The sequence below is a fragment of the Chamaea fasciata genome, unplaced genomic scaffold (assembly GCF_029207755.1).
Source record: "Chamaea fasciata isolate MVZ Bird 193981 ecotype frontalis unplaced genomic scaffold, bChaFas1.0.hap1 SCAF_16, whole genome shotgun sequence".
Classification (NCBI taxonomy): domain Eukaryota; kingdom Metazoa; phylum Chordata; class Aves; order Passeriformes; family Sylviidae; genus Chamaea; species Chamaea fasciata.
The window spans coordinates 15,095,683-15,119,156 of NW_027094101.1; the positions used below are offsets into that span (position 1 = coordinate 15,095,683).

Consider the following 23,474-nt stretch of genomic DNA (forward strand, 5'->3'; position numbering starts at 1 on the left):
TTAATTTATGCCACTAGATGAGGCATAAAAGTTGAGACAAAAGCAGAATTTGAAATGAAATGCCCTTGTAATGGGGGAAGTGGAGGGTGAATGATATCTCCAGACCAGATGTCCTTCCTGGAAGACATTCTCCTTTCTAACTGCAGTTCCTGGGCTGGGCTGCTGAGGGGTGAGAACTTCTTTCTGAGGAGCTCCCACGAGAAAAAAACTGAGGGTCAGTGCCAGCCCTTGAGGCAAACACCCTCTGGAAAGGTATGTTTCCATCCTGGTAAATGGAAGGACAGTCAGGGCCCTTGAGAGTGCCCCTGGAGAGTTGGCCCAGTGTCAGGGGATAAGGCAGCCCACTGACACTGGAAAATGCCAAGGTGACCTTCTGGCAGCAGGAGAAAACAAGTGTTGGAAAAAGGGAATTATAGTCAGGGCTGCACAGCAGAGAAAAAAGGATGGGTTGGGACTCAACAAAATCTCATCCAGTTTTTCTGACCTGAACAAAAGGGAAACCACCACAATTAGGGCACAAAGTAGTTACAGGCTGGTGTAGATTCTGTAGCAAGAAGATGAAAATAGTGCTTTATTTTTTCTTCTGTTTTCTCTGAGGAAATTTGGCAGTAAATGAGGAACAGGAAAGAAATAAGACTTCTTTGAAAAAGAAAGTCGCATTGTGGTGGGAAATTCAGAATATTTATTTATAATACATTTTTGGTTTTATTCTGAATATATATTTATAAAGTAGATGTTGCAGGCCTTGAGTAACTTTGTGGCTTTTGATGCCAAGTTGTGCTATAAATGTCTTTAGGAAAAGTGCTCTGACTCTGCAGGCTGCAGCCTTGGGAGCTCTGACATTTGATGGTCTGGTTGGTTGTTTGTGAGCAGTGTCAGGCTGGCCTCCTCAGTCTGAGATAGCAGAACATTTCAGGAAATACTGCTCATCAGAAATAGCACTGCAGCTTCCTGAAATGCCTGCCCAGATAAGGGGACACTCCACAGCTGGAAGTGATAAGGAGGCAGGAAAGACAAAGCAGCAGTAAACGTGATGTTACTTCAATACCAGCAGGCAAAGGGGCAGCTGGTCCTTAGGGAGAACCTGAAAGGTTCTGAAGGTGTAAAACATTCCCCAGCCAGTGTCCCACATCCCTCTCCTCCACCACTTCTGGTGCCACATGGCCCTCCTGCCCCAGGACCAGCTGCTCATCCACTCTTTGACATCCCAAAGCTGAGCAGTATTGGTGTCATTTCCTCCACAGAGCCACGGCCCCAAGGACTGTCACTACATGGTGACAACTCCCCAGCACATGGCCTGACAAACAGGGGCCACTCACCCTGAGCTGCAAAGCCCCTCAAGATTCACCAAACGCTGCACAGATTTTCAGAGCTGGTGGGAGAGGGGCAAGCTGAGAGGTGAGGATGCCTCCCAGTGTGGCTGGGTGATCCCCTTGTGTCTCATTAGAGAGTACAGTTTGGGGAATATTTGCTCAGTGGGTGGTTCACAGGTGTGTAATAAGTCATGAAATAAATCAAATAATACAGTGCAGTGATAGACTTAAGGGCTGAGGTGAGCGGGTCCCTCTGCTCACGAAGGGCTGATCCACCCTGGGATGCGCAGGATTAGATTGTGTTTGGGAGCTGTGGCTCTGCCTCCTCCAGCCCCAGCCCGAGGGGGTTTCTCCTCCTCAAGGGCAGGTGCCAGTTTGGGTGGAATCACAGAAACATGGAACATCCTGAGCTGAAAGGGTCCCGTCAAGATCATCAGGGCCCTGCACAGGACACTCCGACAATCCCACCCTGTGCCGGAGGGCATTGTCCAAGCACTCCTGGAGCTCTGGCAGGTTTGTTGCTGTGACCACTCTGGGATGGGCTGAGCGCATCTCCACACACACCCCTCGTTATTCTCCCTTTCTGCCCACACGGGACCCTGCCTGCGGACAAGCCCGTGCCTGGAGTCCTCGGCAGAGGAAGGACACGGAGCTGCTGGAGCGAGTCCAGAGGAAGCAGCAAGATCATCGGAGGGATGGAGCAGCTTTGCTGTGGGGACAGCCTGAGAGAGCTGGGCGTGTTCACCTGGAGAAGGCTCCGCGGAGACTTTAGAGTCCCTTCCAGTGCCTGAAAGAGCTCCAGGAGAGCTGCAGAGGGACTTGGGACAAGGGATGGAATGACAGGACAAGAGGGAACGGCTCTCCGGTGCCAGAGGGCAGCGTTAGGTGGGATACGGGGCAGGAATCTTCCCCCTCACGGCCGGGTCTCAGCCGCCCCTCAGCGAGATGGCGGCGGGGGGCGCGGGGGGGCCGCACGTGCGGGGGGCGGGGCCTGCCCGCGCCCCCCGCAGCACAATGGACAGCGCCCTGCGGGGGCGGGGCCGCGCGGGGGCGGGGCCGACACGGGGGCGGGGCCGCCGCAGCCGCGGGAGCCGCCGAGAGCGGGATGGGTCCGGCCGGGCTGCGCCGCGCCCGCGGTGAGGGGGAGCGGGACGGGCGGGGGGCGAGCAGGGGGCTGGGATGCGGCATCGGGAATGTGGCTGTGGGAGACGGGAGGCGGCCGCGGTGGGCAACGCTCTCCGGGGGTCCCTCGGGGCCGCCGTGTGAAGGAGGGGCGGGGTGGGGGGGGACGTGAGGGGTGTGAGGCTTTTGCTGCCTCGTGTGCCCGGGCCCTTCGTGAGGCGGCAGAGCGGGGGCGGTGGGTGGGTGTGGGGGCGCCGGGAGCCGCTGTCCTTCAGCCGCGGGAAGCCGAAAGGGGAATTTTAGTTATAATCCTGCGGGATCGGGGAGGGAGCCGGTGAAGACTCGGACGGTGGGCTCCGGGTGGCGGGGGATCCCTTCAGGTCTAAGGGCAAAATACATCGGTTCTAAAGTTGTCAGGCTCGTGTCGTGCCTGGGGGTGACGGGCGCCGGCTGAGGCGGGCGGGGCTCGCCACGGAGGGGGCTGTGAGCGGGACCCCAGCAGCGGCCCCAGCGGCTCCGGAGAGCCGGGCACGCCGAGCCTGAAATCTGCCCTGAAACGCGCCCCGAAGTATTTATAAACTCAAAGGGTGACCCTGATCAATGGCCGTTAAATGCATTGATGGATTTAACGGGTCGCCGAGAAGCTGTGGCTGCCCCATCCCTGGAAGTATCCAAGGCCAGGCTGGACGGGGTTTGGAGTAACCTGAGGTAGTGGGGCTGGAGCCAGCCTATAGCAGGGGCTAGGACGGGATGGGCTTTAAGGTCCTTTCAAAACCATTCTGTGATTCCATGTTTTCAAATCAGCTTCTAGGTGAACCAAGTATATTCTCTGGGTCACTTGGCTTAACTCCTCCAAGCAGTAAAAATGGTCTGTAGATGGTGAGAAGGTGCTTGGGTTGATGGCACCACTTATCTGGTGAGGCTGATGACAGCCAGCCTCTGTTCAAAGAAAATACAGCTGCCAACTTCACTCAAGGCTGACTGAAACAGTTTGCTGGGGCTTTGTTGTACTGTCGAGTGAGCTGCTGCCTGGGTCTACTCTTGAGTTACATGTTAAACTGAAGCGTGGGGTCCTTGGCAGAAGAAGGATGTGAACTTGTCAAAGTGGGTCCAGAGGAGGCCACAGAGTTGCCCTAAGGGCTGCAGCCCCTCTACTCTGGAGCCAGGCTGGGAGAGCTGGGAATGCCCACCTGGAGAAGGCTCCAGGGAGAGCTCAGAGCCCCTTCCAGGGCCTAAAGAGGCTCCAGGAGAGCTGGAGAGGGATGAGGGACAAGAACCGTGAGGGTGATGAGGCCCTTGCACAGGTTGCCCGGAGGAACTGTGGCTGCCCCAGCCCTGGAAATGTTCAAGGCCGGGTAGGATGGGGCTTGGAGCAGCCTGGGATAGTGGAAGGTGTCCCTGCCCAGGATAGGCTTTAAGGTCTCTTACAACCCAGACCATTCCAGGATTCTATGTCTCCTGTTCTTAAATTGTATTTGAGAATTGAACTATTTCCTACACTGTGGATGGATAAATCTATGTGGTATGACTGCCTGTGGAGTACTAAGATGAGGAATGAGGGGCTTTACTTCAGGAATGCTTATCTCCTCCTGCAGGCTGGCAAATATCAGGGAGTTAATGTATTGCTGTGCATAGAAGTTCCATGGTGATTTCTTTGGTGAGAAAATTACCTTATGAGATGGATGTGTGGAAATATTGGCCATGGAGCTTGTTGTGATACACTCATGGAAGTGAAACAGCTCTGAGAGCAGAGTGTTGGACACTGTTCCGTTTCCTTCTTCCACTCAGCCACGAAGACTGTTCCTCACCGTGTGGTCAGGAATGGATAAATGTTGTGTTGCTTGTCTTTGGTTTTGATCCACACCAGGACTCCAGGTACCTCTGCCAGGTGTAGGAGCAGTGCCAAGCAGTGACCTGCACCCTTTGTGCTGCTTCACCTGCTGCAGAGGTGTTTCTTAGGGGGCAAGATAAAGCCCTGCCTGAGCTTCTAAAAAATGATACATGTTTATTCTGGCACCATTCCGCCTTGAGGCTTCCTTATATCAAGCTTCAAAAGCCTTGTTCTTAAGTTCTTAGGTGAAAAAGCTCTAATAAATATCATACGGCTTGGTACTGTGTTATTATTTTGTGTGTAAAGCATCGATTACAATATCTCCCTTAGTGAAAGGTGCCCCAGGCAGAGGAAATGTCACACACCTTTCTCTCCACCTTTCTCTAGAAGGCAGGAGGGAAGAATGCAGCCCTGTGGAGCCCCCCTTTTCTAACTGGAAATATCAGCTTAGCTGGGTGCCACAGCTGGCTTTCACGTGGTGTAATGGTATTTGAGGAAGTCAAGAATCCTGCTATTTTCAGCAGTTCTTTGTCAAAAACAAAACAAAAAAAACCCTGCTCAGTTCTCTTCAAGATGAAAAGCAGCCACCACAGGTGGGAGAAGTTAATAAAGTCACTTGCTGCCAGTTCCACATCCAACAGGCAGCTCCAGTGTGGAAGGGGCTGACTGAGTTCTGTGCCTGGGTGAGAAGCAGGGGTGGGGGGTTCGATTCAGGGATTTCTGTGTATTTAATTTTTACATTCACTTCCTGATTTCCGACCATCTGGCTGTATTCTGTTGAGTAAGCTGCTCCTACAAATAGTAGAATAGAAGCCAAGCATATGGAAAATCCCTCAGGTGCACAGTGGCTGTTTCTAGATGAGAAGGAAACACACAGTTAATGCCATTGCCTGTCCCTTTGCTGTGTGTAGTGATGTGTGTTCCTCACGGGAGCCCTCACAGGCCTGGCTCCTGTGTTGGGGGAGCTTCGGGTGCATGACTGCTTCTTCAGAATCCATTTCTCTGGAATGCTCCCAGAGTTACACCAAGTGCCATCAGGGGTCCATATCCCTCCTCTTCCCTGGAACACCCAGCAGGTGGATCTTGAGCTTGTAATGATCTCTCTCTGCTTGGTTCAGCGAAGAGTTGCTGTGTGGGCTGGAGCAAAAGGGTGCCCAGGGAGCTGAGGCTCTCAGGGCACAGTGTGTCACAGGATGCTTTGTGAAATGTGGTGGCTGTTGCTGTTTTCTGTGTCCAGGTGTGCGAGAATTGAGATAGCTTTAATATCTGCTTGGGATGGTTAGGGTTGTTATTATTGGGATGGTTGTTATTTTTGCATATTTGTTCCTTCAGCGCATTGACAACTCCAACCTCTGAGCTTTTATCAACTACTCTGAGCTTGGCCAGCTGGAATTGAGCCTCTTTCCAGGTGTTTCCCCATGGATGCTCCAGGTGTGCCTCCACCTGTGGATTGGGGTTTCCAAGTGGTTGTGCTACAGTTCAGTGGGTCACTGCTCTTCACCTGAGTTGTCTTTCCTGATAAGTTTTTTTAGCCAGATGCAAATAGGAAGTTGAGCAAGGAGCCTGGGCCACTGTAGAGCTGGATGGGTGTTAGAGGAGCAGACACGCACTGGTTGGGTGGTTTCTTTCTGGTGGTTGAACATACCTGTTTATAATTTGAGTGGAACACGAGATGACTTTAAAAACACATCTGTCTTTGGTGCTAAAGCCCTGGGAAGGTGCTAGTCTTGAGCCAATATGGCCCAGATGCCCAATGGTAACACCTGAGACTCTGTCCTTATCAGCGCTAATCATCATCTTCAGCCGGGTGTGCCAAGTAGCCACCTTTCACTGCCTTTTCTGATTTTTTTTCCTTTTTTCTCAGGACTTATAGCAGGAGTCCCTGTTGCTTTGAGAAGCACAATGACAGTCTCACGGCTCTGTTTGGAGGAGGGGGCGTAAAAGGTCTGCTGCCGCTGTACTCTCCCAAGGTATGAAAGATTTCGAGGGCAGGTGTGAGTTATCAGCTGTCATTTTTCCACAGCTTCCTGTGGGTGTAATAGTCACTGGCTCTTTTTTCCAGCCTTCCCTCAGCTGAGAAGCACAGAGACAATAAACCTGTGGCAGTCAGGTCCAGGAGCTGCCAGGGAGCAGTGGATCTGTCCAGGCAGCACAGTTAAGGCTGCTGAGCTACAGCTTGTGCCATCCCACTGTTCTGTGGCTGGTGCCTCTGTTTCTGGGCTGTGGATGATTCTAGACTGGTCTGTCCTGAGCCTTTCTGCTGTGGAGGTTTCTGACCTTCTCCTGCAGAGGTGCAGCAATTTCAGGTGTAGAAGGGGAGGTCAGAATAAGCAAGATCCCAGCAAAATGAGCTTGAGGAGGCTTCTCCCGCTCCATTTGCGTTCACGGGGAGGGTCCCCGCCCAGCCTAGTCATGTTACAGGTCGTGTTCCAAGGTGCCCTGTGCCTCTTGGCTCGGGTATCCGATACCTGATAGCAGCCCGGGCTTCCTGGGGTGTGCCTGTCCTGCTCCTCTCGCTGCACTCTGGCTTGGATGCTCTGCTGGGAGGTTCTCTCTGCATTGGCTGGCTTGGTGTGGACTGGCTTTTAGCACCAGTGAGACTGAGAGATCCAGCGAGTCCTGACCTTTGCTGCTTGGGTAATGTGATCCTCTGCAGAGGAACTGTCTGATCGCTGGACCCTATTTCTCCAAAAACCCCCCATTCTCAGGTACTCAAACTTTTAAAATCCTTTTCCTCTCTGACCCTTGCTTAGAGTTTTACAGCGTGATGACATTTTGCAGCAGTTTTTGAGGGAGAATCTATTGCCTATTCATGTTTCACCTCTGGTTTTGGGCTGAAAATGTCAGGCATAAGTTGTCTGAGTGCTCTGATGGTTGAGTTCAGTGCTACACTGTGTCATGTTGCCGAGGGCTGTGTCTGCTCAGCAGTGGAATTTGAGTGGGGTGGAATGAGCACAGTGCCTCCAACCAGCCATCCAGCCTTTTTTGTCCTGATGTTCGTAGACGGTATTTGCAGGAGCAGTACAAAGGAATTCCTAAAGGAATTGCAGAAAGCTACCTAATAATGCTTCCCTTGAGATGCTGGTTACCGATGCATGTTTGAAGGTTTGAGGGTTAAAACCCGGGCAGGAGAGTCTGAGGGAGGAATCCTGATGAGGACAGTGAGAGGTGGCTGGGAGCAGGGAAGTGCTGAGGATGGGATTGTTCCCGCTGCCTGCAGTTCTTGCCTCAGTTCAGCTGGAACAGTGGGCATCCAGGCAGTGGGATGTGATTGCCAGCTTAGCATCAGGCATGTTCTTTCAGCATGCTGCTTCCTTTTCCTTCCTCTCAGTGAGCTAAAACAACTGAATCCCACTTTGTGCACAACAGCATTTAAAACACGGCGACATGGGAAACTGTGGAAGCTTTCAGTGAGAAAGATTTTGCCCTCATGATTACAGATATAAAGTAGGAAGGGGGATGGGGGAAGAATTGCCATGTAGGCTCTGTGAGGCTCCTAAGACAGGCTCCTTCTCCAGAGTACGATTCATTCTGGCTTTGCATCTCTGTATTGTGCTTTAATTATTGTGAGTTTTGTTGGAGCTCCAAGTTGAATTTACAGCCGTAGTGCTGGGAATCAGCTCAGGATGTTGGATGCAGCACTGGGCTGGGACTGCAGAGACTTGCCTCTGTCTCTGCCACTAGGCAAGATATTCCACCTAATAAATCTCCCCTCTATTTGTAAGAAAGAGTTAAAACTTCTAGGAAGGTCTGTAAAAATCGCCTATTGCACTGCTTGGCACGGGGGATCTAAAATGTTCCAATTTCTCTCTGTTACAGGTGTGTGGTAAACATGGTGCAGAAATACCAGTCCCCAGTTCGAGTCTACAAATACCCTTTTGAGCTCGTCATGGCAGTGAGTAACACTCAGCACCTTCCCTGCTCCAGCTGCTGAGGGCCAGGGGGAGGTGGGGGGCTGTGGGTTTGGCTGGATGTCTGTGACAGTCCCACTGCAGGAGCAGAGCCTCAGCTCCCCTCCTTCAGTTTTCCAAGAAAAATAAGGATCAGAATCTCAGCATTAAGAATGGCTTCTTAGTTATTAGAAGGAAAAAAGAAAAAAAAAAAAAGAAAACTCAACCTTCTGTAATTATTCTTTGACAAGGAATGAAAAAAAAATTTGACATTGTTAGGCAGGGTCAGTTTGTGGCTAGACACCTTCTTTGCCATATCACCAAATGCCACTCAGTTCAAAATCTGTCCATATATGATCCTAATCAGCTCTGTAGTGTGGATGCATCCACAACTGGATTCTGAATAATACTGAGCTTTTTGATTTGGTTAAAGGCTGGAAATCTTTGGGAAAAGTCTCCTGTATTGTTCTTCCCTGTCCGCTCTGCGATTGAACTGTCGGGAGATCTCTCTCCAAATCTTGTGATTTCCACAGGGGGCTTGAGGGCTGTCACTGAAGTTCATTCACTGGGGATGCAGAAGGCTGATGTTGACCATGGGTGCTGCTCCTTAGCCAGAGTTTCTTTGTGGTATTCTGGGACTTTGTCACAATTAGGTGTGAGTCAAATACCCTTCTCAAAGGTTTGCTGTTGCATTTCAAGGGCAACATTTGGGCATTGTTAGAAGAGCTGGCTTATGGAGCCTTGCAAGGGTTTGTTTTGTCATCTTCTGGGTGTTTCAGTCAGCTGAAGGGGTCCCCAGGCTTGGTATTTGCTACGTTCAGCCTGCTGCTTCCTCCACTGGCTGTTCCCAGTTCCTTTAGTTTCTGGGAGCCCAGAATGAAGATGGAAAGCTGCAGCCATTGCAGACAGCTGATGTGATTCCCATAATGGAAGGGGGAGCCTCTACTGAGTTCCTCTTGACAATCGAATCAAGATTCCTGAGAAATACATGCCTAAGATTTGTTTTATCTGAAACAGCCTCCAGTTTTTTATTTCAACAGTTAAAACTGGGGGAATCAGTTTGTTCCTCATGGTGAGTAAGGGACCCCAAAGGAGCAGCAGCTGAGACTGGTTGCTGTTCACTTTGCACTCTGATCACCCAGATGAACCCTGCTTTTGCTGACAGCTGAGCCCCCTCCCAAATCCACCCTGTTCTTTCCCAGTCTTACCCAGATTTGCCATGTCTGTTCACAGCTAAACCAGTAACATGGCACAGAATTGCCCTGACCAGTCTGGGGCTGATGGTTGTGGCAGTGAAGCTTTCCTGGCCGTGCTCTTTGCTCTCTCAGTGTATCCTATGTTAGAATAAGACACCAGTACCTGTGATGAAGATCCTGGGAGCCTTTGCTTCATGCACACCTCTCCACATTCCTGTTGTCTCTATTAGCAGGATAAAGCTACCACCAGATGCTCCTCAGTCGATTGGCTGCTAATTGAGGAGGGCTGCCTTGAGACAAATCCTTTGTAAGCTTGTTAGCACATGCCTAAAGGCCGGGGTCTGGTGGGCTTAGTTTTGAAGTGGTTTAGTTTTATTTGCTTTCAGTTTTTCAGCATTACAGAATTTAAAATTCCCCGGGAATTGAGGGCTGGGATTGTAAATGTCATCCTTTAGTTGTTCAGCAAATCTTAGCAAAGTTGTTAGTCCTCTTTCTGATGAACAAGTTCCTCTTCCAGGGTCACCCAGCAGACTGTGCCGTGGAGTAGGGAGCTGAATATCGACCCCTTAGCACCCCCCTTTCTCCCGCTGTGTTCCCAGCAGGATCTGCTGTTCTAGAGCAGCATTTCAGTCCTGCGGTGGTCCCTGCAGGCTGAGCTGGTTGCAGACTCGGTTCCCACTGTTGCCGTGTTCAGACGGAGGCTCCCGTTGGTGTGGAGGCAGCGTGGATCTCACAGATCTCACAGAGCTGTCAGGTACCAGCTGTCAGTTGCTGGAAGTTTTGCAGGGAAGAGTGGGTGTGCAGTGAAGATGTTTTGCTCCTCAGCACGTGGCATTGCTGTTAATCCCCTTCACCATAAATCTGACAGCAGTTTCCTCAGCACTGAGATTCAGCTGCTTTCATCTTTTCTCCTCAAATGCTGTGTGGGAACCTTTGGAGTGCCGAGGTCTCAGGCTGTGGTAGGAAAGCAGAGGTCACAGGGGTGACCCCAAGACACCCCCATGTTTTACAGATCTCTGGGCACCCTCCAGCCTGGTACACTTGTGCTTAATTCCTCATGGGGGAGGGTCATTCCTCACAACACAGCCTAAACAGATAACGGGACATAAGCTGGGAAAAGTATTTTTCCCTTAGAACCTCCAGTGTTTGGACCCTACTATAGAAAGCAGTGGGTGTGCTTTGAGAAATGGGGTTATCACAGCCAAATTTGGCAAAGGAATTCCTTCCTGGCCTGGCTCACACACGTGGTGTTTCCCAGGCCCTTTGTGGAGCCCACCTTCAGGAACAGGGGTTCTCCTCCTTGGACTTGTGCAGTGGCAATGTGTGTGCCTGTGGCTTTGCTCCAGGGGTGAGCTGGGGCTTTTCCTGGTGATACTTTTGTTACTCTGTGTCAGGGTAATTGTCTCTGGTTTTACACTCTGCCCTTTGCTAATGCTCCTGCACCTTGGGTTGGAGCATTTGCAGGCAGGAGATTTGATGTGTATTCCAAGTCCTTGGAAGGACATTCCCCTCTTGCTCTCTTTGCCAGTCTGTGCGTCTGAGGAAGTAAAAAGGAAGCAGCTTAACAAGTCTTTTCTTGTCATTTGGGAGTTCTGAATTTTTCTTTTTTCTTGTCCTTCTTCTAAAAAAGATTTAAGCAGAGGGTGGTTTTTCCACACCTGTCCAAGGTCACTGTAGTCATTTCTACCTGCTTTGTTCTGAACTTGGATTCACATTAATGGATCAAAAGTATTATGCTTTTCAAACACATATTCAGTGCCTGACACCTTTATCCCTTATACTTGAAAAGAACCTTGACTTCTCTTATACTTTGTTATCTTGTCATGTTTTTCCTTTCTATTTCATCTTTTTTTGTGTCTTTTAAAGGGAGCTCTTCCTCCAATGGATTGTCCATGCCTCTCTGGGCCTCATCTTGTCTTCCCTTCAATTAAATCAGCAGATTTGACATTGCATGTCTTCTGATTTTACCTTACAGCCAAGAAAATTCCCAAGTATAAACTTACTTTTCATTTTCCTTCTGTTGTAGTTGGAAAGCTAAAAGGGATTTTTTAAAAATGTTACAATGAATGAAAAATCCAGAAGGAGAGGTACCTCTGCCACATATGAGTGATGCAAATATTTGTGAACCTTCTGTGATGTATTGGGGATGAGAATTTGGTTTGGGTGAGTGAGTCCAACATGCAGGAAACAGCTGAGAGAGATATTGCATATTTAATGTTATTTGCAATGAATTATTAGGTTAGATGAGATGGCTGTAGCTGGAGGGTTTCAGCTTTGAACGGGGTAGGGAGTTGTGTTCCTGTTATTTTTAGTAGTGCCTCAGCCCTTCACACTCACAGTTGACATCGACCATTTTCACACACTTTAGAGGGTTTATAGGATTTGGTCCCTATAGCTACAGGTTGAGAATAACCCCCCCTCCCGAGACCTTACAGGGTCTTCTGTATGTGAAGGATCATTTCAGTTGCTGCATTAGTGCTGCAAATGAGAAGTCTCTGAAAACACTTGTCAGTGATTTGCTCCTCTTGCCACACTGCACTTCACGTTCAGCTCTCACGGCTAAGAGCAGTTTATGGTTTCTGCTGCAAGAGAGGGTTCTTTCTGCACTACTATATACATATAACTCGTGATTTTGGAAGCAAGAACAAAGATCAGGCATTGGGAGGTTTGCAGGAGCATCAGCTCCCATTGCCTGTGCAGTTCTATTTTGTGCTTGAGACAAAACTGCTGTGGAGCCCCACATGTGTCTGATGTGAGTCAGTGCTGCTTTCTGCTTGACCTCCTTTCTTGGTGCTGCCCACGGCATGTGCTGACACATATCTGTGCAGCTGGGAGCCCGAGCTTTGGAGACACACACATGAAGAGCTCTGGTGTGTGTTTCTGTGCTGGCCGAGTGCTGCTCATCAGGCCAGGGCAATTCTGCTCCTGCAGCAAGAATTTGGGTGGGGGTGGCTCTTCTAGGGGTGCCTGTTTGGTGTGGGGTTTTTCTCATCTCATCACTCAGTCTCTGATAGACCTGTGGCAGCTCATGAGTCCCCGGCCTTGCTCTGCAAGTGAAAGGTGCAACATCTGAGCTCCTGGCCTGCACTTCTAAACAGCTTCCTGACTCTTCTGATTTTAGTGGCAATTCAGTGTTCTTTGAATCACCGAACAGTTTGGGTCGAAGGGACCTTAAAGCCCATCTCATCCCACCCCTGCCGTGGGCAGGGACACCTCCCACCATCCCAGGTTGCTCCAAGCCCCATCCAGCCTGGCCTTGGACACTTCCAGGGATCCAGGGGCAGCCACAGCTTCTCTGGGCACCCTGTGCCAGGGCCTCCCCACCCTCCCAGGGAGCAGTTTCTCCCCAGCATCCCATCTAACTCTGCCCGGTGGCAGGGTGAAATCATTCCCCTTTGTCCTGTCACTCCATGCCCTCATGCAAAGTCCGTCTCCAGATTTGTAGGTCTCCAATGCTTTACATTTAGTTGTTCTGCAGTTTTTAATTTCACAGATAAGACAAAGTAGGAAAATAACAGTGGATGATTCTGCTTCAGCTCAGTACAGTTTGAGTGTCAGAGGTTCTAGTGAGCTGAGTGACAAATTTAATTCAGGCTACAAATGCTGCAAGTTTAAATAAAGTCAGAGCTTCTCATGGAGTAAACAGCAGAAATACTCCTTTTCCATCATCTTTACTCTCTCATCCTGTACACAGGGTCATACCCATGAAAAGCAAACATCCCTGGTCCCAATGTGAGATGTCTTCTTCTTGTGCCTGACCCTCAGGAGCAGTCCTGATGGTTGCCACCGGATGTGGCAGTGCTCCTCGCTGCTGTCCCTCAGTAATCATCCTTCTCTGTGCTGTTTGTGCACTGGCAAAGCTTTTGCTCCTTTCCAACAGCAAGGATCTGACCCAGGGTTACGTGCAAGAGTCACCATCCAGGACAACTAAAATCAAAACGCATCACTCGTTTCACAACCATCCCAACATTTATTTTGTGTCACCAGTGTTAGGAGGTTTGTGGATGCAGGCTAATTGAAAACGGCTCCTTGCTGGTTTGGCTGTCAGGCTCAGCTGCAGGAGAAGAAACTCTGAATGCTGGAGGTCAGGTCCTGACAGCCAGAACTGCTTTCCATACACTTTTTCAAACCTATTTTCCTTTTCAGCATCAACATGCATTGTGTTAAAGTTTTTAGATTTTAAGTAGCTTTATTTTATGACTTCTTCCTGTTGCTTTTAGCAGCTTGAATATATAAAGAGACTGCTTAAATCTTGTTGTGCTGGGTGTGCTCTCCTCCCTAATGCTGTGGAGTCTTAAAGGGTCTGATATTTCACTGGCTGATGCAGTGATGCTCCTGTAACTGAGCCCCCTTTTGCTACTGAACACCCAGAGGGCTCGGGCTGTGCTGGTGACAGATAAATGGTGTGAGAGCTGTACAGTGCACAAGCCAGGGTCACATCAGCTCTGTGGGTTTGTTCAGAATGACAGTTCCGTGTGTGTGTTCACAGCCCAGCCAGGCCTCAAAGGCTGCTGCTGTCTTCCTAAGTGCTGCAGATTGTTTGTCAGGTCACCTACAGTGCCATGTCCTACAGTGCCATGGCACTGATGCACCACAGAGGACACTTTGGGGGGTTCCTGAATGCTGAGTTGTGATTACAGGCTGGAACTGCCCCATCTGGAGCTCCAGGTTGTTGTCACTTTTATAGTATTGCCACTGCCTGGTTTTAAATAAAGAAGAGTAGAATCTTAACTAAAATATTTGTTATGCTGGCTTATAGCATCTGCTTTCAAGTGTGAGTTCTGGAGCCAGGAGAGCTCTTGCTGCAGGGAAGCAGAGCAGTTCCTGGCAGCTGGAATCCTCAGAAACAGCAGAGAAGGCACAGAGGGCTGTGTGGAGCAGCCAGGGAGGTTGGAGTGGAGTTCTCAGTGCAGCAGCTGCACAAGTGCCAGAGCAGAGGATCCTGCTGCTCTCAGTGTCCCAGGTGGCTGCAGGTGACACAGGGAAGAGCTTTGCAGCATCTCCAGTGCTTGGAAGCTCCTTTGCAGCTGCTGTGCTGCAGGTAATGGCACAGCTTTTAGGTCCTGCCTGAAATGGTATTGCTGGGTGGCAGGACGTTGGAGATGGAGAGAGAATCAATGTGCAAGGGGGGAAAATGCTTGAAAACAGGTGTTCTTTGATGGTCAACCCCTGCCTCACATGACATGAAATGTCCTGATAATAACCTAAGCAGTAGCTAAGAAATCGCTGCAAAACAGGATCTGCTTTGTTTGTTATTGATTGTTATAGATTATAGGTATATGGTATAGATTTTTATTGATATATAGATTGTTTGGTATGTAAAACTTGACAATTCCTCCTTGGAGGTGGATGGTCTGCCTGCAGCCATGGGTTTGTGCCAGGTGTTGTAAAGAGGGCAGCTTCCCTCATCCCTACTTTTTGCCATGTTTGGAAGGTGAGTTTGCTGTGACTGCCAGAAGCTACTGGGTTAACATTTTATGCACTCAGAGATAATCTAGTGTTGACTCAAGACATGATGCTTCAGTGTGACTTGAAGGCTTGAAACTCTGCTGTCAAGATACACTAAAAATATCCCCTCATCTTCCTGCCGAGCAGCATTTGGCACCAGGAGCCTGGGAGTGATGCTCTGTGTGTCAGCTGGGCTGCTCTGCACTGGGGTGCTCAGCCCTGGGTCCTGCCACCTCTTCCATTAGCATGAGGCAGGTTTGAGAGTGAGCAATAGTTGGCAAGGAGCTGACATTTCTCCTGGGATCGTGGTGTGGGATGTTTCCCCTCAAGAGAGTAGAAAGTGTTCGGTGAGTGCTGTTTGTCACAGCTGCTGGATGATGGAAGAGCTGCTTATTCATTTGAAGCATCTGCACATCGTGCTCAGTGTTTTGTGGGGCTGACAGGGGTCTCTGGGAGCTTTGCTTTGCCACTGCTCAGCCTCCATTTGCTGAGCAGGATGGTGCTGCACCGTGTGTGGATTGGAGAAGGTTTACACTTATTCCAAGGGTCTGTGCAGGCTGGCTCACCTGCTGCAGCATGGAAGTTATTTCCTTGAAGGATGGGTTGTGTCTCGAGCTTAATCTGGTGGGTGCTGGCTGGTGCAGGGATGGCTGAGCTCTGAAAGGAGCTCCAGTCCAGAGGCACAGCACAAGGAGACACCTCCAGCTCTGCTGTATCTCCTTTATCTCATCTTCCAGCAGTGACCAAAAGATCCTTCTCTGCTGAACGTGTAGGTGCAGAAGACAAATTATAAACTCTTCAACAGGGGCTATAAGAGGTGGTAAAATTTAGAATCATAATTAATTCTTACATCTCAACCAGTATGGGCTTGTTTTATCTGCTAAGCACAGTGACCTGCTCAAGTCTGACCCTGGCCAGTTTGTATAAATTCTCACAGCAGCTTCTGGCAATGACAGAGTGTCCTTCCAAGTAGCCATTAGTTTGTGAGCCAGCCTGTTTGATTTTGGGGTGAATCACCAAGCAGTAAATGTGACACTTGACTGCTGTGTTTTGCTCTTTCAGGTGTTAGTCACACGAGATCTCTGCTTCCTTGCCTTCCCATTTTGGTTTCTCTCTCTCCACGCTGGGCTGTGGCAAGCAGTGGTTCCTGGATAAGGTGTCATTTCCATAGTTTTTCGTAAAGGCCAAAGCCTTGTGCTGTTGGTGACCCCAACTGCTCCACACGGAGTTCCTTCTCCCAGCAGAGGAGAGAGAAGGCTGCAGCAGGACAGCTTGAATGGGGTATTGTTCCCTCTCAGACAGGAGGTCAGGCACGTTGGTGGCTTCCTAGGAGGGCTTTGTGCAGCTGCACTGCAGGGCCTGGCTTTAGGGGGTCTGCTGTGGCCCTCAGTTGTGCCTGTATTGCAATAGATGCTGCTGCTCCCTGAATTGTTTCTTTCACCAAAATCTGAAGGAATGAGGCAAATTATTGGCTGTAGTCCAGGCTGAGATAACACTGGGTCAATGTTTGTAGCCTGGGTGCTGTTGTCCCATGCACTTCTCACTGGCAAATCTTTTTCCTCTGGCCAACAGAAGTGTTTCTTTATTTCCCCTCGGGCCCCAAAGAATTTTGCTGTGCATACTCTGCACCTCTTTGAAATGAAGTTCTCTTTTCCCTGAATCAGTGCCTTTCTGTACCCTAAATATGCATTTGGTCCCTCCCACATTGTTCCTTGTATATTTTATCTTGCTTTGTGGCTAGTGGGAAGCTGGTATCTGCTCTGTTCAAAACACGTGGATTATTGTGTCTGCTGTGTGCAGACTCTGTGGTTCCCTTAGCACTGAGACCAAGCAGTGGGAGAGACTGCAGGATGAAATTCCTTTTTCCTAGAAGGCCTGAATCTGCAGAGGAATATTTATGTATCATTAGAGCTGCTCAAAAGCTGCTCCAAATGTATCCTCTTCCTACTTAAAAGTGATGAGGTGTCTTCATCTTGCTTCTCATCATCTCTTTTCAAAGGGATGATGATCTGGGCATCTTCAGCTCAAAATCTGGTATTGTACCTCCTCCTCACTTCCCTTCCTCTGAACACAGGGGGCTCCTTTTTCCTGGCAACCTGCGCGTGGCTGTAACATGACCTTGAGGAATCTCATTAATAAATACAGATTTAAACATTGTCTGATCATGAAAAGTTGTGTTTTATCACAGGGATGAAGTCTTCTCCTTGTCACATATTCGTGTAATGTTGACTATAAATTCTGTCTACATCAGGTGCATCACTATTAAATTTCTTTGTGCTCCACACAATGCAATTTAATTTCCCCCCCACAGCTTTTGTACTCTTGGGGGTCCCATCTAACAGCAGTTGCCTCTGGAAGCACATGGAAACCACTTGGAACCCAGCAGGCTGGAGGGAACTGCCTCGAGGTGTGCAGGGGGGTTGGCTGCTGAGGTGTTTTGTTTCCTGCAGTAATTCAGTGGTTACACGTCCCTGTTGTGCATTCCTGAGGCCTCTGTGGTGTAATTGATTTCAAGGTCACTTCCTAGAAAACCCTGCCAAGGAGAAACAGGAGTAGCTGTTAGAAAGATCCTGCCTGCTGGCCGTGTCCGTGGGGCGTGTAGGAGCAGCAGGGGCACAGCAGCTCTTACAGTGGAGGGGCAGGAGCACTCTGGCACTGGCAGGATCTCTGATACCCTGGAGCTGGGAATGTGCAGGACTTGCAGAGGGCCTCTGCTCTGCAGGGGAAGGGCCTGAGCAGGTGGAGAAGGGGGATGTAGAAGAAGGTAGTTTCCTCTTTTCTCTGTGGCTGTGAGGCTTTAGAATGTCACTTTTGGGGTTTGACACTTGTAGTTTTGTATAATTTTTTCTTGTTTGGCATCTGGCTGACCTTTGGAGTACTCTCCTCTCACAGATGTGGGGTTTGTACTGGTTACTGAGTATTTAGCCAACAGTTTAGAACACTTCCAAGCATGGCTTCTTTCATGGTTCTCAAGCTCTCTTCTCACAAGCTGATTTTCACCGTTCAGTGTTGGTCCCATAATCCGTTTGGGATGGATATTTACCAGACCAGGTAAAACCACTTGGATGCATTTCCCAGGAGATCCCAGGGCAGAAGCTTGCTCAGAGCACTCGGCTGATTTCACCGTCAGCCTGTGAATCACTGTTAATGATTGCTCCTTGTAATTAATCATTTGTCAGCTTCAGTGGCACTAAGGGGTCTTTGTTGGGATGCAGAGGTCACTGTAACCAGATGGAAATATCCTTATCCTAGTTTAGGCTCCCTTCAGTGGGATAGGAAAATCTGACACTGTTGAACCTTTGAGAACTTTGACTTTCCAGCATGTTTTAACTTTTCAGCTAGGAATTGTTTCACTTGTATGGGTTTTTTCATTTAATTTCTTCTTTGTTGAATTTTTTAATTCCAGTGAACTGTATATAAAAGCTTTTTTTTTTTTTTAAGCATTTAGATGCACCCAAAAATAATTGGTTATAGTTCCAAGCAAAAGATCTCCATGAGTTCAAACAGATTCCAGGTCTCTCTGTCTTCACTCAGCCCTCCTGTGAAATTTAATGTGTAATTTTGGTTTCAGGACTGCAGAGATTTAAATGACTCTTTGAACTGTTGGTCACAGTCCACTACAACAAAAGCACTGATTTTTGCACCAATTCCTATGTCAGAAATCTGGGGAAAACCAACTTGATTTAGGGAAGGACGCTGGTGGGCTGAGCCAGCTCCTCTTGTGGAATGGTTGGTTTGGGTATGAGGTTTCAATCGCAGTGGGGTTTAGAGAAAGGGAGGGAGTGGCTTCATGGCACCCTGAATTTTATTTATTTATATATATATATATATATATGATCATGTTGGAGACTTTAGCCATCCTAGTGTCTGTCCCAAGTGCAGACCCACAGTAGAGCTTTAACACCCAGTGCTGGCACAACATTGCTGTTGTTCCTTCTGGGAAAGGAGCGGCACAGAAGGGAGAAACAAATCCTAGTTCCTGTATTCTGCTCAGTGCAGAGTTCCTGCAGGAAGGAGCTGAAAGAGCAAGTGCAAGCAGCCAAAGCATTAAAACAACTAATACTAAGTACTCTGTGCCTTTAATTTCTCTGGGATATTCTGTTGTCCACCCTGAAGTCTGCAGAATCCCAGAGAAGGAGACACAACAAGCCTTGTGATGGCTTGAAAAAATTAAGTATTTCTCTGTCTTTATAACCTCCTCGGTTTCCCTGTTGGAGCAGCACTGGGCTGTTGCATAGAGATGATGATTTTGATAAGAGGATGCTGGGTGCAGAAATGAGCTGCTCTCCTGCTCAGCTCAGTCTGCAGGGATGGAAAGTGCTCCAGGAACAGCTTTGCTGTGACTGCAGCGTGGGGCTTCAGCTGTCCTTCATGTGATCTCAGGCATCTTCCCTGCTGTATTTTTAGAGCTGTTGTGCAAAGAAGATTAGCAAAGGACTTAATATCGATGTGGATATGGATTCTTTCTCAAATATGGCAATGTTCCCCCTATTTAGGCAATGTGTTTGGGCTCGTGTCACAGTTATGTCACCAGGCTGTGCACTGCCATGTGCCTCTGCCCTGGCCTCTCTTCCTGCTCCAGATGTTGTTTAGCTGACTGAAAAAGTGGCTGCGCTCTTAGTCCTGGTCTCAGTTTTGCTGGATCTAGTGACAGTTTAATAGGAAGCCTGTTTCCAGCTGGATCAAGTCCATACTTAGTGGAGAAAGAAGGAGCTGGGAGTTGAGCTCCTGTGCTTTACCTTCAGATGGGAGCCACAGGCAGCTGGATTGAGGGCTGGTTGGTGGCTCTTGTGGTCTCTCCGTGGTGAGGGGGCACTCACAGGTGAAGCTATTCAAGTGATGCCTTTGGAGGGTCCTGGTCTCACTAGAACAGCTCTTTTTTGTCTGGAAACTCCTTCAAATGTTCCTGGCACAGCTGCACCCCTGAAAGAGCAGAATCACAGAATAATTTGGGTGGGAAGAGACCTTAAAAGCCCATCCAGTCCCACCCTCCTGTCATGGGCAGGGACACCTTCCACTGTCCCAGGCTGCTCCAAACCCCATCCAGCCTGGCCTTGGACGCTTCCATGGATCCAGGGGCAGCCACAGCTGCTCTGGGCACCCTGTGCCAGGGCCTCCCCACCCTCACAGGGAACAACCGCTTCCTACCATCTGATTTGAGTGTGTCCTCATTTAGTTTAAGGTTCTTTCCCATTGTCCTATCAAACTGTCCCCTCTTGCTGTGGAGCTGCCTTGGGGCAGCTTTCTCTCAGGGAAGGGCTTTCAGTGACTCTTCTTTCAAGTGTGTTAAGGACACATGTATGGAGTCATATGGGGCAAACTGCTCAAAAACAGCTGCTCAATGTTCTGGCATCCCAGTGGCCTCTGAGAGTGCTCTCAGCATGCACTGTCCAACCACTTGGCAGTCCAGTAACTTAGAATGGGCGGCCGGAAGAGCACATTTTGTATGTGCTGGAACAGAAGAGACCAGCAAGGTGAAGGCTTTGGCCTCAGGATAGCCCTGGATGGTGGCTTGGAGTCTGGAGGGTTGGGAGAGGGCAGATGGAAGCACAAATAGGAAGGGTTGACTGCCTGAGCAGATGAATGGGCTGGCAAATGCAGGGAAGAGAGCAGGTACTGAGGTGTGCTGCCCTCCTGCCCAGGTGGCCCCGGAGCAAAGGGCACCAGGAGAGGATGTCTGGGAGTGTCCCGTGGCAATGCCTGACACAGATCTGTGAACTCCCATTCTAACAAATAAAGCTGCTTAAAGCAGTGAGTGTGCTTCTCTTGGCTAGAGCCAGGTGGATCTGTGTTGGAAGCAGTCACTTACCATGGGGATTTTGGATTTATCTGAACTGGTTTTGTTTATTCCTGTGATGAGGAGTGAAAAGCACAGGTAGAAGAACACGGGAAAAGTTCTCTGACGAGTGTGGCAAAGCAAGCAGGATGTTGCTGAGAGACTGAGAGAGCAGGGTTTCAAACCTGCGTGCTTTGTTCTGGCCAGGACTCCAGCTGGCAGCTGCCTGCACTTCCCTCCTGGTGCTGGAGCAACACGATAATCTGAAATAACTGCTTTCCCATCCAGAGGTCCGGGAGCAGGAGATATGGAATGTGTCCTTAAGTGCCTGGGCTATTTTGGGAGCAGGGGACATGAATCTGTGCAGGGGCATCCAAGCTTTGCATTGCTGTGCTAACGGGGAGCTGACAGCCCAGCCCAGCTCTAGCATCAGCGCATCAATGTTTGCTTTTGGGGCAGAGAATTAATGAATATTATTATTTTTCTGTACTGTATAAAACGGTGGTGTCTTCTGGAAGATGGGAAGATGACAGCAGTTCCTAGAGGAATTGCCTTGGAACGACAGCAAAAACATCTTACGGTGGAAATGTGGAGCTGTGAGAGTCCGGTGGAAGGGGAGCACAGGTTCTGTTCCTGGAACAGCTGCAGTGGAATTCTGGGCAGCTTGTGCAGCTACCACATATTTGCAGCAGCTACACAACATGCAAGAGGTTTTTCAGAAATCCAAGGAAAACATTCCATCCTGCAAACATCTTGGAGTATAGTAAGAGCTTAAGAAGTTAAGGAAGGAGCAGCTGCAGTAGGTGCTGTTTATGCAAGTTAACTTCACTGCAAGTGCCAGGGAAGACTGGATTTCCACTGGAGCTGCTAAAGAAGCTTTGGAGAAAGGGCTTTTCAGAGGACTGTGCTAATTAGAACAGGGAAGATTTCAGAGCCAGGACAGAGTTGTTTTAGAAATGGATAAATTGAGGCAAAGTCAGTAGCCAATACCTGGTGGTCTTACCCTTGATAGTTTAGGGCAACAAGAACTGTTTGACACATCGTGTTTTAAGGCTTCATACAGACAGCAGTGACCCAGAGATTATAAAATTCAAGTCTTAAGCCAGCAGAAATCAGCAGAGCTGTGTTTGCTTTTGCTAGTTAGGAGCTTCCTGATGTTGAAGTGATGATTCCCTTCCTAGTATTCTTCAACAACAGGATTCTGTTTCTACTTCCTGTGTGAAGGAAAAGTCATGTCAGGACATGCTTGGCTGGTGACTGAGATGGTGCCATCCCTGCTCATACCTACTCTGCTTTAACTTCACCTCTGAGGAAATTGGGGCCAGCTCAGGGGTTCAGGGGCCTCTGTTTTATTGGACTTTCACTGTAAGGGAATGAATTAATTCAGAAAGAGTTAAAATTGATTTACCCAGAAGTTGAATTTTACTTTATTTTCCCTTCTAGGCCTACGAGAAGCGCTTTCCTACATGCCCAGAGATCCCAGTCTTCCTGGGGAGTGAAATCCTGCATGAATCCAAGAGTGAGGATGGAGCCATCCATGTCATTGAGCGGAGCTGCAAGCTGAATGTGGATGCTCCCAGGCTGCTGAAGAAGGCAGGTGGAACCTTGGGAGCAGAGAGGCCTGGATTTTGTTGGCTAGCTCAGATAGATAAAGGCTCCTAAAGTTTCTCTTTTCTCTCTGTGTTTCCCCCTCCTCTTCAGATTGCAGGGGTAGAGTATGTCTTCTTCATCCAGAAGAACACAGTGAACTGGAGAGAGAGAACACTCCGCATCGAAGCCCACAACGAGACCTTTGCCAACCGTGTGGTGGTCAGGGAGACCTGCAGCTACTCAGTGAGAGAGAGCTCTGCTGGGCCTGTCTCTGCTGGGAGGGGGGAAACTGTGCACACACACTCGGGGTGAAGGTGCCTGGATGGGTTTGAGCACCCCTGCAAGCCCTGGGCTGTGATTAGAGACTCTGTTGGGTCCTGGGTCTGGGCTTGTTCGGTTGTTTTGGAAGAAGGGCCTGGAGAGACAAGACAAGGAGGAATGGCTTCCCATGGATAAACTGGACATTAGGAAGGAATTGTTCCCTGAGAGGGTGGTGAGCCCCTGGCACAGGGTGCCCAGAGAAGCTGTGGCTGCCCCTGGATCTCTGGAAGTGTCCAAGGCCAGGTTGGATGGGTTATGGAGCCACCTGGGTTAGTGGGAGGTGTCCCTGCCCATGGCAGGGGGTGGAACAAGATGGCCTTTGAAGGTCTCAATGATCTTAAAGTTGTCTCTTCCACCCTAGTGTTTCTGTGCATCCCTTGAAACTGTTCCTGTGATTTCATAGGGCTTGAGAAACTTCTTCAGGTTGATTGTGATTCCCTGCTTGGAGTGAAAGTGGAAAACAGAATTAGTGTTCCAGAACTGCTGGTATTCCCTCAGTTTCTTTTTGATTGAAACTCAGGCTAACAAAAACATCTGGAGCTTGGGCATGTCTATAAATCTGGATATCTAGAGTTAAACCCTTACTATTCATTATTACAAGGACCTGAGTGAAGTCTGGCAATTAATTTTGCCCACAAATAAGTGAAAGTTTTAGCGTCTTGTTTGTTGTTATTTTTATGTTCTAAAGATTTGGAGAAAGGACTTGAGCCTTATTTGTGGCCTGGGCTGTCTCCCTTTGTGGCTCATTCTGTGCTGTTTCACTGGAATGGTGCTCTGAGGGCCCAGTCACCATCAAATAGCCTCAGCTGTTTCTGGCAGCAATCAGATCCTGCTTGTTGTTCCTTACACAAATGTCCAGATCCTGTTACTTACCTGCTCTTTTGGCAACTGGACAGCAGCTCAGCTTCTTGGGAGTAAGCAGGCTTTAAGGAGCTTCAGGCAAGAGGCGGAATGGAAAAGCTGTGAACCTTTTGGATGGTGAGGGTG

General features: G+C 49.1%; 1 protein-coding gene across 1 annotated transcript in view; it reads left to right on the forward strand.

Annotated features, from left to right (window-relative positions):
- Positions 1-2,384: 2,384 nt before the first annotated feature.
- The window catches only part of SEC14L5 (SEC14 like lipid binding 5), a 39,076-nt gene continuing 17,986 nt past the window's right edge, over positions 2,385-23,474 (forward strand). Inside the window, exons 1-5 of the mRNA XM_066197635.1 lie at positions 2,385-2,449; positions 6,131-6,236; positions 8,086-8,161; positions 22,020-22,169; positions 22,278-22,409. Of these exons, the coding sequence (XP_066053732.1) occupies positions 8,099-8,161; positions 22,020-22,169; positions 22,278-22,409 (345 nt within the window). The 5' untranslated portion in view covers positions 2,385-2,449; positions 6,131-6,236; positions 8,086-8,098. The remainder of the gene's footprint in view (positions 2,450-6,130; positions 6,237-8,085; positions 8,162-22,019; positions 22,170-22,277; positions 22,410-23,474) is intronic.